At 45.4% G+C, this 15557-nt stretch overlaps 1 protein-coding gene across 1 annotated transcript in view; it reads left to right on the top strand.

Annotated features, from left to right (window-relative positions):
- The window catches only part of ptprua (protein tyrosine phosphatase receptor type Ua), a 202344-nt gene extending 190899 nt beyond the window's left edge, over positions 1–11445 (top strand). Inside the window, exons 27-31 of the mRNA XM_056419063.1 lie at positions 138–452; positions 3999–4124; positions 7709–7866; positions 9340–9475; positions 10373–11445. Of these exons, the coding sequence (XP_056275038.1) occupies positions 138–452; positions 3999–4124; positions 7709–7866; positions 9340–9475; positions 10373–10435 (798 nt within the window). The 3' untranslated portion in view covers positions 10436–11445. The remainder of the gene's footprint in view (positions 1–137; positions 453–3998; positions 4125–7708; positions 7867–9339; positions 9476–10372) is intronic.
- Positions 11446–15557: the final 4112 nt, after the last annotated feature.

Genomic DNA, 15557 nt, shown 5'->3' on the forward strand with positions numbered 1-15557 from the left:
TATCGCAATCGTTATTCTTTGTCGTTCATTATTATCTCTGCATCTCGAATACGAACACGTTGTCAAACACACACGCCGAGCTTTTTTAATCATCTCCTCTGCTCACCCTCCTCTTCCTCCTCCTCCTCCTCCCTCAGACTCTGAACTCGGTGACCCCGCACCTGGATGTGGAGGAGTGCAGCATTTCTCTGATGCCGAGGAACCGCGAGAAGAACCGCAGCATGGACGTCCTGCCGCCGGACCGCTCGCTGGCCTTCCTCGTCACCACCGAGGGCGAAAGCAGCAACTACATCAACGCGGCGCTCGCCGACAGCTTCCTGCGGCCCGCCGCCTTCGTCGTGACGCCGCACCCGCTGCCCAGCACCACCACCGACTTCTGGAGGCTCCTGTACGACTACGGCTGCACCTCGGTGGTGATGCTAAACCAGCTCAACCAATCCAACTCGGCCTGGGTAAGAGGGGAGGGGCTATTAAACCAGGTGGAGGTGCCTTCGTCTGAGCATGTCTTGGAGGTGGAGGTCATTTAAACTTCCCACTTGTGATTTAGTGGTGGGTAACTTTTAAACCCCCTGTGTGTGACAGCATCTGCATTACAGCTGATTTTGATTTTGATGTTTTCACAGTATACTATTAGGAGTGTTTCCTAACATTTTCTGGTATATGACCCCATTTATTAAGGAGCCCAAATTCTCATGAATCATTATTTGTTTACAAAAACATCCTCATAGATAAATGTGAGATTTCAAGGCTTTTTTGTCTTCATTTATTCTCACTCGTTCTGATTTATTCAATTTACAGAGCAGCTTTTCCTTTGACTAATGCACTCCAACTATTACCCAAGGAAGATATTGGGAGTGTCGAGTGTCAGCGCCGACTTCCCTCCAGTTCCAAACACTGAGGCGAGCAGTAAGCTGAACGCCGGAGCAGAAGTGTAGAGACAAAAAGCAAATTAAGACTCCAACAAGCTGTCAGGCTGTCTCCTAAGTCATGTCCACTTAGCCAGCAGTCTCACCTGAAAAGAGCAATTCCTCCAGCCTTGAGGAATCAAAAAACGGCGTTGTGAGTCTGGATAACTATAGAGCTCCGTCATTGCCGTGTCGGAAGCAAAATAAACCTTTATCCCCGCGCGAACACTCAAAACACTCAAAGCACCTCCACCTCAGCCTGACGTGGACCTTGTTGAAAGGAAAAAGCGAATCATTGGACGCTGGAATAATCAGTTACTTAAGTTTAGTTAATTAAAAGCCAATTAATTAAGATGAATTGCAGTAAAACCACAGTCGGTTCTTATGGTCCTGTGTAGCTGATGAATGATAAGTATTAAGTCCTGCAGTGAATACCGTTGTGCCCGCGTTTGCGGCGCATTCGCCTAATCGGAGGTTCTGTGATAATAACAAGACTTCCGGGGCCGCGTTCACAAAGGCACTTATCTTACAGCCAGGAGTCCTCCTAAATGGCACTAAAGATTTTCCTCTTAAGACTTTTTCACAAAGCTGCGGAGAGACACTTTCAGGAACGAACAAAGAGAATTCCTTCGCGAAGGGAAGGGCCCGAGTTGACCCATTCCCGACGGATGACATCATGTTTCATGAATGAGCCCGGGCTGCTCGCTCCGTCTTTGACAGGTGGCCGATCTGAGTCGATGTGAAATAAAACGTTACGCTGACCTTAATACACAGGAGCACGAGGGGAAAACACATATTTAAATTGGAGATGGGCGAGACATGCAGCATGTGACATGTAACGACACATCATCATGCTTTGCACTCTTTTTCTTCGTCGCCTCGTTATTACTTTTGATTGATTTCATGAATTATAACTTGTTCTTTTTCTCTATAATCACATTATGAGTTACTTAGATTAGTAGATGCACATAAAGCACAGCACATTGAATTAATTCAACGCGTCAAAGTGTGCACCAAATGTGCTTGATGTGAAACCAGCTCTAATTACATTTGAGGATTATTTAATGGAAGTTTTTAAACAAATTGGGGTCAAACTTGATGAATACTTTTGACAGACAGCTGAGATCTCTCAAGTTTAGTAGCGGAGTGCGAACTGTCTCCTCTGGTGTTATTGGTTTTATTTTCTCCACTTGTTGGTGAGTCGATTGGGTAATTGATAAATGTGTGATATCATTGGATATTTATAAAATACTGACGCAATGAGACACACTAATAAGTGTGAGTTTGTCTTGCGTCTGATAAAATGTGTTGACAACGTGAGAATGAGTGTTAGAACCCAAGTTATTTTACTGGTAACAATTTAATAATAACATGTAATAACTACAATGGGCACTCGGTAGAGCGCATACCTTCGCATATCACAGGATTGGGCATTGAATTATGAACATGTTATTAGTTGCATGCCAATTGGATACAAATTTGCCGCGCTATGGTAAAAAGAAGATGTTGACCTTGACCTTTGACCCGATCGATCCCACAATTTAATCAAATTGTCCCCGGATAATAACCAATCATCCCACCAAATTTCATGCGATTCGGTTTAATACTTTTTGAGTTCTGCGAATAAAACGCATACAAATAAATAAATACACGGCGATCAAAACATTAACTTCCGCATTTTCAATGCGAAGGTAATTATACACGCCATTATATCTAATCCTCGATTGAGGAAACCCAACTATAAAAGTAAAACAATATTTTATATAATATTAATAATGTTATAATGGGCAGGGAGGGGGGGGGGGGTGTCCGTATTATTTTCTCTTATAAACCTAAAAATGGTTTTGCTGAGTTTTCTTTTGCACTACTTATTATCGCAAGTGAAATCCTGCGTACTTGATTTAAAATCTCATAGTTGCACCGGATTCTCTCACGTTGGCGTTTCCCGTGCAGCGACAAGGTGCCGGCCGTGTATCGGCCAGATAAGAAGTGAAAGGGCCGCCGCGCGGCGCGGGGAGGACGGGCCGCCGCGTGTCTGGCCTTTTGAAACCGCCACAAAGCTTCGCTCCGGCAATCCGGGCCGTCCGTTTCCTTTACACGGGCTGTCGTGGCATTAACGCGCTCTTATCGTTCCCCCACATGTTTGCTCGTGCGTGGGTTTACTTCCTGCCGCCTCTCTCTCGCCGCGCTGTCACCGCGTCGTGTCGGATTCCCGCTCAGCATTTCCACCGTGCCTGTCAGCTGCAGCCCGTCCCTCTTCCTCTGTCACTCTGTTCTTCTCCTCCCTGGCCGTCTCTCACTGCCAGTGGATTGACAGTTCACACACACACACACACACACCGTTTGCCCCCCTTATTTGTTGTCTTTCTGTCGTGTTGATTGTTGTTTGTTTGTCATGTCCAAATGTTGCACCTTCCGCCAAAAAAATTCCTCGTTTGTGTAAACATTCCTGGCAATAAAACTGTTTCTGATTTCTGATTCTGATTCTGAGTTGGAGCTGCCCGTCTCAATGTATAAATATTTATCTCCCTTCCTGCCCAATGTCACCTGTTAATACCCGTATGTCATTGTGAAACGCCATTATCGCTTCCTACTCCAGGGGGGGTCCCCTCCACGCCAAAGTCTCGTCAGCACGGCTGTTTTTTCACAGAGGCGGGGGTGGGTGGGCGGGGGGGGTAGTGTCATCTTCGAAGCCGCGGTGACGGGAGACCTTGGCTTCTGTTTGCGCCATTCCTCTCGGCTAACTTCCTGTTTATCTCTCCCAGGCATAGCAAAGGTCCCCTTCTCCATTAATTTCTAATGTGCTAATGGTAATGATTTCGACTCATGAATAATTCAAGCGAGGCGGGGTTGTGAAGGATTGCTCCCGGCGGCGAGCAGGGTTTTTTTTCTTCGTTTTATTTTGCTTATTTAATTTACGGTCGCTCTTTGTAGATAATCATTGTCATTTAGGCTAATTGTCTCCGCTGTCAATACTCAGGTGTCTTGTTACTGGGCCTCACCATCACTGGCCGCTGACGTAAGGATTTGTACTGCCTCAAGCAAGTGTGGGATAATGACCGGTTACCTCCTCCGCTCCTTTCCTTTCCTCAGCCTTGTCTGCAGTATTGGCCTGAGCCGGGGTTGCAGCAGTTTGGACCAATGACAGTGGAGCTTCTGTCCAGGACGGCCGACGACGACGTCATCATCCGTCTCTTCCGGGTTCAGAACATCACTCGGGTAGGTGAATCCACGACCAGATGACTCCCACGGCCCGACTCGTGAAGATGATGTATCGACACGATTAGTGTATTTTATTAACTAGAATGGGCACTCGGTTGAGCGCATACCTTCGCATATCACAAGATTGGGCATTGAATTATGAACATTTTGGCATTATTTGCATGCCAATTGGATATAAATTGACCGCGCTATGGTAAAAAGAAGATTTGACCTTTTCATGACCTTGACCATGACCTTTGACCCGATCGATCCCAAAATCTAATCAAATGGTCCCCGGATAATAACCAATCATCCCACCAAATTTCATGCGATTCGGTTTAATACTTTTTTACTTATGCGAATAACACGCATACAAATAAATAAATAAATAAATACACGGCGATCAAAACATTACCTTCCGCATTTTCAATGCGAAGGTAATTATACCTGCGAAATCATGAGCCACATTCTTGTGATCCAAAAAATAAGATCGTAACAAACTATAAAGATTATGGTACTGGATGTCTCGCGCTCAAAGGGAATCAGGATCAGGATGCGATGGATTCAGTTTAACAATATTTAATGGTAAGAAGTTTAAGAAGTACGATTAAAGCTCACAATCGTGGGTCCGTTCCCGACCGATGCTCCACAGGTTGCTCGCGGTAAACAAAGGCGAGTAGTTCCGTCTAACAGGTCAGGAACGAGAGAGCGGCGGTCCCCAGTACAAACGTTACATTAGTAAACAACAGCCAATCACCTTTCCTCAAGGTTAGTCTTTTCTTCTTCCAAACATGCATCACCTTCCCGTTGGCTAACAGTCCATTATCAAAATGGAGGGGTTAAACGTCACACTTCCGGTCACCTGACTAAAAAGTACCTTCACAATAAAAGTCCAGTATGTTACTTTCCGGATTAAAGTAACGTCACAGGTTTCAACCCGCTTCCGTGTTAATGCAACATCTCTGAAATATTAAACTAACATTCATTCCCATGCGGCAGACATATACACATTAACTCTTTACATTGACATTTCCCATTATATACAGTCAATACAGAAAACAGTGTATTTCCCTTATGCTTCATAATACATTCATAATACAGTCATAATAATATTCTTCCTAATATTTTCTATTTATAATATCTTGGAATCAAAATAAACTATTTCAACCTAACAAAACTTAGATGTAAAATGTGCAATTGCTGCTCGAACGTTGGCTGTGTTTCTCGTTGGCTGAATGTGTTTTAATTATAATCTCAGCTTCATAGCTGCCAAAACACAGTGACTGGACATCATGCTATCACACTAAACATACAGGGTAATACTTTTAATTATAACTACAAGAACGAGATACCGGGAATTTCAGTTGTCTACAATATGTTCTAACATGGCACAATTAATTGTGTGAACAAACCGGTGCCAAAAAGACTGCAACGCCACTTTATTCTGAACATACAACAGTATTGCCAATATCTAGCGCCCTGAAATATGTTATGTAATATATCGTATGTGTTGGTCCAATATTTGAGAGCGTTGATCACTTTTGCACAAACTAACTGAGAAGGGAGGAACATGCTTGTTGTCCCTTTGGAAGAGAGCGCTGTCTCTTTAAGAGAGGGGGGCGCTGTCTCTTTAAGAGAGGGGGGGCGCTGTCTCTTTAAGAGAGGGGTGTGTGTGAAGGGCAGGCGCAGTAAGCAGGCTGAAGACAACGCAACGTATTCTTGTTTTAACCGGGAACTTGTTAAATAAAAGTTGCAAAACAGAAGATGGACGTCTTCCTTAAGAGTTTATTTTAAGAGCGCAACAAATACAATCGATGTAGTTAATTAAGCAGGTTCGTAAATAAATGGCGACATTTACATTTACATTTGAACTCAGATGACAGCAGTGCTCGCTGAACGGCTGAACGTACGCCAAAAGATTTCCTTATGTAACCTGTTTATTTTCTCCATTGTGCACCATATTGCCCCTTAATTAATTGTATGAAAGCATGTCATTGCCTTCAATATGCTGTCTGCACGGCACTAACGAATGTAAACTCTGGATCACTCGATGAGTTAATGGCAACATTGCTGTTTAAATGTTACATTTTCTCAGCAAACTAAATGTTTCTGCTTTAATGATGAATATGGGCACAACAAAACACCCGCTCCGGTGTTGCCTCAGCCGAGAGCCCCCCCCCCCCCCCCCGCTCCAGCTCTGCATTGCGGTAGGAGGCATTTCATAGCACTGAATCAACGCCTTTATTTTTAAGAGGGTTAATGAAGCCTGATACCAATATAATGATTCAGGATGGTGACCTCGGTCCCAGCTGGTGTTTGTTGTTCCCAGTGGTCAGAATGATTTGCAGCATAATAATCACTCTCTCGGAAAAAGCAACCGTATCAACAGTATGGCGATGTCGTTAGCCACATTAATAAGCATATTAAGTCCCGTAGAAGCATTTATGTGATATTGAAACAAACAGAACTTCTATTATGAAACTTCATCGTTTTATTGTCTGCAATTACTGCAGCGGGTTTCTTGATTTTTCACCATATTCAGTATGTGTGTGTGTGTGTGTGTTGCTGAATGTGTTGGTGGGTTGTGAGTCTATGTGTGTCACCCCATGTCTGGGTGGTGTCCGAGTCATTTAGCGTAGCCCCAGTTCCCATCCCGTGACTCTCCTGTCGACGCTTCATGCAGCCGGTGCAGCATGGCCGCTTGTGAAGCTTCCTTTAGTTGACGAACCCTCCTCTTGCGCCACCTTAGCCGACCCTTTAGTTTCCCCAAACCTCCCCCCCGAACAGCTTTCCACTCCTACCCTGCCCCTGAAACATCTTCCTCCCACGTCTGACGGTTTCCCACGGCATCTCTCAGGGACCTCGAGAGGCCGCTGCCCGAGACTCCATCCGCTTTCTGTCAGAAAGTCACTACTCTTACGTCAGTACAGTAGATACAGCAAGAAGGACACGGCGTGCTTAGCAATAATAAACTTGTAAAAACTGTGTAAAAAGGCGTAACAAAGGAACCCATTGTGAACCCATTGTTGAGATGATCCATAGCTCGTGAACTTTTCGTGTAGTGTAAAATTATAACACCAAGTTGACCTCTAGTCGTGTGTCTAGTGGGTGTTGTTTGTTTGGTCTTTGTTGGACCAGGACACACTAGGACACACATGTGGACTGACCATGTATCTGCTCCAGAAACCCAGAATGGCCGTAAACATTTCAGGAAAGCGTAGACCGAAGGGCGGCCTTTCCGCTTAGGCTTCACCTTCCGGCTCCAGTCATCGAGGCTTCATTAAAAATGCAGCGTTGATGCTTTTGATGGCGTGGCCTCGGTTCACATTAATTTCCATCATGTCTCACTTTATTGTGGTAGGTTACAGCCCACTGCAACGTTAACAGCCAATTAGAAGTGAGGAATTGGAGCGTATTGGAAGCAGGGTTTGAAGTGTTGACAGAATCCCCTCCGGCGGGAGAAAAAGCCCAGAGAGACGTTTGAATGAGTTTGTAATGTGTGGAGCGAGTACGTTTTGGTTTCATGCATATAGGATGCCTTGTATTGGGGAAAATATAAAACTATTTTCTTCTTGCCTCTCCCAAACTCTTGCTCTCTAAAGATTCAAGAAGGCCAGCTGGTGGTGCGTCACTTCCAGTTCCTGCGCTGGTCTCCGTACCGCGACGTGCCCGACTCCAAGAAGGCCTTCCTCAGCCTGTTGGCCCAGGTCCACAACTGGCAGATGGAGTGCGGAGAGGGACGCACCATCGTCCACTGTCTGTGAGTGACCTGACTCGCATCTGCACCATACGTGTGTGTGTGTGTGTGTGTGTGTGTGTGTGTGTTTACACTTAAGATACAGTCTAGGGGGCAATGGTTCTCAACCTTTTTTCTCAACCTTTTTTCACTGATGTACTCCCTGTGAAATATTTTTTTGGACCAATGCAAATCATTTTGGGTTGAAAAAAATATTTAATATATGCAATTCACGTACCCCTAGAGGACCTTCACGTACCCCTAGAGGACCTTCACGGAACCCTAGAGGACCTTTACGTACCCCTAGAGGACCTTCACGTACCCCTAGAGGACCTTCACGGAACCCTAGAGGACCTTTACGTACCCCTTAGAGGACCTTCACGTAACTCCTAGAGGACCTTTACGTACCTCTAGAGGACCGTCACGTACCTCTAGAGGACCTTCACGTACCCCTTAGAGGACCTTCACGTACCTCTAGAGGACCTTCACGTACCCCTTAGAGGACCTTCACGTACCTCTAGAGGACCTTCACGTACCCCTAGAGGACCGTCACGTACCTCTAGAGGACCGTCACGTACCCCTAGAGGACCGTCACGTACCTCTAGAGGACCTTCACGTACCCCTAGAGGACCTTCACGTACCTCTAGAGGACCGTCACGTACCCCTAGAGGACCTTCACGTACCCCTAGAGGACCTTCACGTACCTCTAGAGGACCTTCACGTACCCCTAGAGGACCGTCACGTACCCCTAGAGGACCTTCACGTACCCCCGTTTGAGAACCACTGGTCTAGGGTCCCGTGATGTTGATGTGACATTCAAAACTATTATAAATCCAACGTTCTCTCCAGGAATGTTATTCTTGTCTGAATGGAAATGAAATGAATGAGAATCAACTTCCAGGACCAAACTGGACCAGGTGGAGAACCGGACCAATGCCATTCTTGCATTGGCTCGATTCAAGAACCGGACCTTTAGGGGTCTCCATCCAGGCCTGGATAAGATGTGACAATGCATTCATATTATTCACCTCACGACATTTATGAAAGACTTCCCACTTAATGGTCATTTGTCCTTTTTATCGCGAGGTAATGAGACTTAATAACTCCGACAAAGTATTCCCACGTTCCCCGTGTCGGCGTCTCGACATCAGCCGCCTGCCTTCCGTGACATCGGCCCCTCATCTCCATGCCCAGGGCCCTCTTTTGGTCTCCGGAGGTCAGGCGGCGCGTTAGACGTCTCACATCTGATTAACTTCCCGCTTCTGTATTTTAATGAGAGCTTTCCTCCGATATTCATCTTGAAAATCTCGCCGGTTGGCCTTTTTTCCCCGACAGCGCGCTTGATCAGTCAAACTGTGACATTTCACTCCGCCCCCTCCGAGAGGCCGTCTGGGCTGCTTCTCCACATCTTTATGAGGCCGCTCATGTCTTCATGCTTCTCCTCTTGTGTGTTCGTGTCCGCGTCTTTGTTTGCTTCTTTTTTTTCCCCGGGCGCAGGAACGGCGGCGGGCGAAGCGGCACCTTCTGTGCCAGCACCGTGATCCTGGAGATGATTCGTCACCACAGCATGGTGGACGTGTTCTTCGCTGCCAAGACGCTGCGCAACTCCAAGCCAAACATGGTGGAGACGATGGTGAGCAGGCAGGGATGATTATCTGTGTTTACAGCGACGTATGACAACGTACCGCGTGTTTCTGCCTCGGACACAGACTTCGGGGAAGTGGAAAACTGCTCGTTAAAGAGCCTATTACCATAAACGGAGCAAATAGTTGTTTTTTTAATTCTCATATTTCACTATATTTTCAGATTTATCAAAGTTTTTAAAAACAGGGCAGCACAAATTGAGGAGTTTTAATAGGGATAGTTGGACATTTTTGGAAATACACTTACTTTTTCCAAAGGTAACAAAAACACCAGGACCCCTAATTAGCATAACAGCATACATTTTTCAATAATTTAAACACACAACTTTCTTAAGTTGTGTCCTCTCTCTATGGTTGCCAGTCACTTATATATATTTCCCTTAAAAAAATAAAAAAGGCATCATAATTGTTATTACTCCAGGGGACTATTATTTCCCTCGAGGACGTCAACACACTCAAATAGAGAAGCAAAGCTTTCCATTTATCTTTGTTTTGACTTGAGGTTTAGTGAGCGAGCCTTTTTTTTTTGGTAAAGAACTTCATCTTCATCGCCATCGCAGGGCACAGCAGTGCAACCTCCTTGGATGAAAGGTCTTGGGATTCAGCTCTCAAAAGTTTCAGATTAAGTTTAGAGAAGTATTTGTTTTCTCTTGCCTGTCGGGGGCAATTACGTGAGTTATAAAATGTTTGTGGATGTGGATGCGTCACGACTGCCAGCGAGGGAGCTGAGGATGACGAGTGAGGGTGAACCCTGAAGACACAGACGGATACATTCATCTGGAAACGGGACAATAAGATAAATACAGAATATATCCGAGAGAAAATATGTAATTCAGGCAAATGTTGACGTGCGTAATAACCGCGGTCCGTGTGTGCGCTCGTTGCAGGAGCAGTACCGTTTCTGCTACGACCTGGCCCAGGACTACCTGGACTGCTTGGAAGTCAGATAGCACCAATCCCTCACGCCTTGTCCCTCCTCGAGGAGAAGCTCTGGATGCCCGATCCGGCCTCCTGGGTCTGTGCTCCTCTGGTCGTCTTCTTCGCCACGCCTGGATGAAACCTCGTCTGCCATAGAGACCGATTTGAGAAAGCTCACCTGGACAACACGTAACATACTACTGACGCCCCCCCCCCCCTTTCTTTTGTTGTTGTTGCTTTTCCTCGGCGCTCCGACCCCAACCTGTACTCGTTTGTGCCACTTTACAGTACATCCGCCAATCCAGAGGACACGTACACGGGAGTAGAGTTCATTTTATACGCGGCCGCTGTCGAGGCAGCTCGACATCGCGTCCCGAGAGCTCAGCTGTATCCTGCCTTATCGCAAACACAACACTGAACGGGAGCTACAGTTGACGCCGACCGCCGGGTGATGTTTTGTGCTTGTTTGTAACACTGTAAATGGTGCAATCTGCTGTTGGTGAACATCTCATGTCGTACTGTGCTATATTTGAACTTTATCGTGGGTGAGGCTGACGGCCGAAGGTCGAACCGAGGGTGAGAAGAAAAGACGTCGGTCACACCCGATGGACATATCTGTACAGTAGAGTTGTCTTGGACCTAAGTTCTCTTTATTTATTTTCCGTGTATATAGATGTTTTTTTTCCTCCTTCCCCCTCGGGTGTTTCTAGATGTTCTCAACGTCTTATCAATGTGCCAGCCCATTCTCTCTGTGTCTGTGTATGGGGACCTCTTCAGCATCTGCATGCCCAGTCTTCTTGCGTGTTTCATTGCAGTGTGTGGCAACAAGTCTGCTTCTAGGATGGATTCTGCAACGCCGCCCCCCCCCCCCCCCCGCCCGCCCGCCGTCCTCCAGAGAGCTCCGTAAGAATAACCGCCCGTCGCTGTGAGAGTACGGCGCAATTCAGTCGCTTTCTAAATTTGTATTTATTCAATGTGTTTTATTTTCTAAAGAGTGTATAAAACAGGAAAGTAAAATAAAATATGTTGTTGCTTAACAAACGGCGGGGGGTTTGTTTTTGTCACACCTCACAAATAACAATAAAGAGTTTAAATGACACCAGAGAGTCAACGTTTAAAACGAAGAAGAGTCAAAGACAACACAGAGACGCTCAAAACGACCAAAGAGATATCAAAACAGTCCACCAAGAGATGCAAATCATCTAAAAGACTCCAAATGACCATAAAGATATGCAGAATAACCCTAAAGAGAGTCAACGCGGCCATAAAAACACAGATCTACCACAAATAGAGTCAAGGTGACCGCAAAGAGACACAAAAGGACCGAAATGTTCTATTAAATGTCTGTTTCCAGGATCCCATCATCATTGTAGACGTTAGGAGTTACAACTACGTCTATGAATTGATAATATAGTTGATAATGTAACTGTTAACAGTGTATTAGTGCCAAAAACTAAAGCGCAGTCTATAATTTACGAATATACAACCCGTTTAATATGTTCCCGCCCCCTCACAGAACTCCAGCTCTATAAGTGGCCGACTACACGATACTCTGCTCAACTATTTTCTCGTAAAAGTTGTCCCCCCCCCCCAACAACAAAACCCCTCCCCCTTACACTTGCAACCAGAATAAATTGCTGCGTTTAAAAATAACAGTTCATTCGTCTGACCTGTATTTTAATTTACGCTTATCATTTAATTAGCAACGTTAATGGACTTTTTTTTATTTTTATCATTACCACCAAACGGAGCCTCTAGGATTCAACCGCCTCTTTAATTGGAGAGTCTTGATGATCCATTGATCGAGGGCACCTAATCTACATGCGGCGCTTTACAAGCGATGTCACATCTAGTTACGGTGTTTTATGAGTGTCTGATAAGCTCCGGTGATTCACCGCGTGACCCTTCTCTGCACTCGGCGCTCGGTTCCTTATCGATGTTCTGTACTCCCTCTGCTGAGGTGCACTTGAAAACTGAGAGACAGCACAGTGACACATTATTTTTACAACAAACAAAAAAATGCAGAGCGCCGATACAGCACGGAGAATGAACTACGGATATACGAAGACAACGTGATAAAGGTCAAAGGTCGCGCTGGGGTTGTTTCTTTTGGCTGTCGAATGCCAGTCTCGAGGCGATGGATCTGCCTTCGCTGCATTCAAACGAGTGAATAGAGATCTATCAGTCAAATTAATATAAATGAGTATAAAGTCAAATATATATATATTTTTTATATCACAACTTTTGCCTTTTGATTTTGACCTTTTTATCTTGAAATTCAGCTGCAAAAAGAAAAAGCATCTCAACCCCTTAAAGCAGGGGCGTCAAACTCATGTTCACCGTGGGCCACTTCAGTGTCACGGCTGCCTCTTAAAGGGCCAGTGTACCCGAAACACTCTATAAACTACTCCCGAACATATAGTGAAATAACTCTTTGCATTTAATTATTGTTTATTTGAGTGTAGAAATGTTGTACATAATAACATTTCTCTAATATTATAACATTAACCCATTTCATTTGAAACCTTCAAAATAAATGTTTTTACATTTCTTTAAGAAAAGGTGTTCATATGTCTTTCAAGCTGTCAGGGGCCACATAAAAAGACGTGGCGGGCCCGATTCGGCCCCCGGGCCTTGTGTTGGACACCTGTGCCTTAAAGAGAAGTCATGTTGGAGGAGAGCGTCTGGAAACTCATCAAAACTCTAAAAATGTTCATCTTACAAATACAAGTGAGAATACTTTGGAGGTGAAGCGCCCTCGCGTAATGCACCTCGGATTAAAGACAAAAACAAACAAAAAAGAACAATCGCTATTCTGTGTAAGCGCGCAAAAGAACGAGGAGGACGCTCGACTCGAAGCATCTGTTTGTGTCGGATTACACCAACCGTGTTTTCTTTCTTCCCGTCGCTTGAAAGAAAGCACGGTTCCTCAGATGCGTCTTCCTCTCGGAGGCCGATGTGAGCGCGTACACGAGGACAATGAGGCTCATTGTCTCCGCCGGAGTGTCGAATTACTGATGCCATCGTTTCTCACCGAGAGGCTGGAACGGAGATGACTGAATGCACCGCAACACTCACAGAGGGATTGTGGGTATCCGGGCGGATGCTTATCTCGATGACGCCGTTCATCACTGCATATTTTCTGCACACACACACACACACACACAGGGAAATTATATAAATTCCAGGCAATTATCAGAATCATACAGATGATCTAATCGGTAGATCAAGGTGCTAATGAAGCGCAATCATTTTTAGAAGTGATGTCAGTGTTTTCTGCCCTCATGCAGCTTTGCACATGAATAGTTTATTATTTGCTCCTTTGTTTAATTCTCATCGTCACCCCCTCCCGCTTAGAGAGCAACGGCAACAGATGAAGGCAAGCATTTTAATTGTTCAAATCCTCACTCATAAATTATTAATATCCACATAACAATTTGATTAGACTATAAGCCACTGATAAACAACACCGGGACGGTTTCCACGGGTAACAGGCGGCGGGTTCCAGTCGGTCCTCGGTCCAGTCCAGCAGGCTCTGACTCGCCCTTTTCCCTGTCGTGCTCAAATCTGTAACTTCTGTCATCAATCAGTCGCTTGTTTGTCGCGTTAAGAGCTCCGGGGTCACATGACACGGGCCGACGGGATATTGGGAACACTTCCTGGTGCGTCACAAGTCGGCAGAAGGAAAGCCGTGCAAACACAAACACAAGAGACGCATCTCGTCCCCCTGCCGGCTTTCTGTGAAGCCACATGAATCTATTGATCTCCTTCATGGTGACACAAATTCACCACTGGGGGGGTGAACACACAGGTATCTACCCCTCCCCCCCTGGTGGATTCAATTTGAGCTCCGTGCGGATTCATCTCATGGCATTGAATTAGATTTGCTCTTAATGGCAACGTGGACCGGAATCTTCCCTCAGCTTTTTTTTCTTTTTTCTTTTACACGGTCAAATCCAATGATGTCGCACGCGAGGTCTGCAAAAAGCTTATTTCAAGACGGTATCTGACCGCCGACGATAAAAGCTGATTTGTTTTTTAAGAAAACGTCTCGTTCAGGAATGCAATCAACATCGATTACGTCAGGGAGCGGGCGATGGGATCGACCGCGATGGCTGCGGCTAATGGCAGATGTGTGGTAAGAGTGCGGCGCATCAGTCAGGGGAGCCCAGGGCAGCGCGGGGGGGGGGGATCTGTTGCGACTGTTGCGACTGTTCTCCCACACCCACAGCTTAATGTATTGAGGTGGGAGGGAAGAGGCGAGGCGGGGGCCGGGGGGCCCGTCAATAAGGACCCTGCGTTACGCCGCTGACTTGCAGTTCACACGGCCTGCTTCTCCATCCTTCACCGCTCGGTGGGAGAATAACAAGAAGCTGTCGGGGAGGCTGAGGGGGGGTCCGGGGTGGCTCCACCTGATATGGACATGACTGATATGAATGATGCAGTGCACCTTGGTGCGACACATACGTCTCACTTTTAATAAATTGACAGCCGTCAGAGCTCCATGCCCAACTCACCCCTGATGGACGAAAATGAGCTTTTTTTCTTCATGAAATGTAATGATAGTTTTTTTTATTTGGGCTTTTTGTCTGGTATTGGGTAAAGGCAGAGAGTCGTGACATGTAGCAAGCTGACACAAGAAAAGGTCAACATGTGTTCATGAGTTCCTGATTCAGACGCACATCTAAACGGGCACATGGTGTTTTACAAAAATGTTTCACTTCCTAAATCATAAAATTTGGAAAGACTTGACAAAAATAGGAATGATCAGTTTTACAAATAAAACCCCTTTTGAAAAAAAGAAAGGATTTGCTCAAATTCTTATCAAGTTCTCCACATATCTACGTTGACATTCAGATCGCTATCCTCTCCCTCGGAGACAGTCCGTCCATTGTGTGCGACATCCAAAGCCAGGAAACAAATCCCAGGCGCTGAGGATTTGTGAATGGCATGCTGAGCAAAGAAAAAGGGGGATGATCCACAGAAGAAGAAGAAGAAGAAGAAGAAGCATATAGTAGAAAAAGAAGATAGAAGAATATAGTAGAAAAAGAAGATAGAAGCATATCGTAGAAAAAGAAGATAGAAGAATATAGTAGAAAAAGAAGATAGAAGCATATAGTAGAAAAAGAAGCATATAGTAGAAAAAGAAGAAGA

Source organism: Pseudoliparis swirei, chromosome 1 (assembly GCF_029220125.1).
Source record: "Pseudoliparis swirei isolate HS2019 ecotype Mariana Trench chromosome 1, NWPU_hadal_v1, whole genome shotgun sequence".
Lineage (NCBI taxonomy): Eukaryota > Metazoa > Chordata > Actinopteri > Perciformes > Liparidae > Pseudoliparis > Pseudoliparis swirei.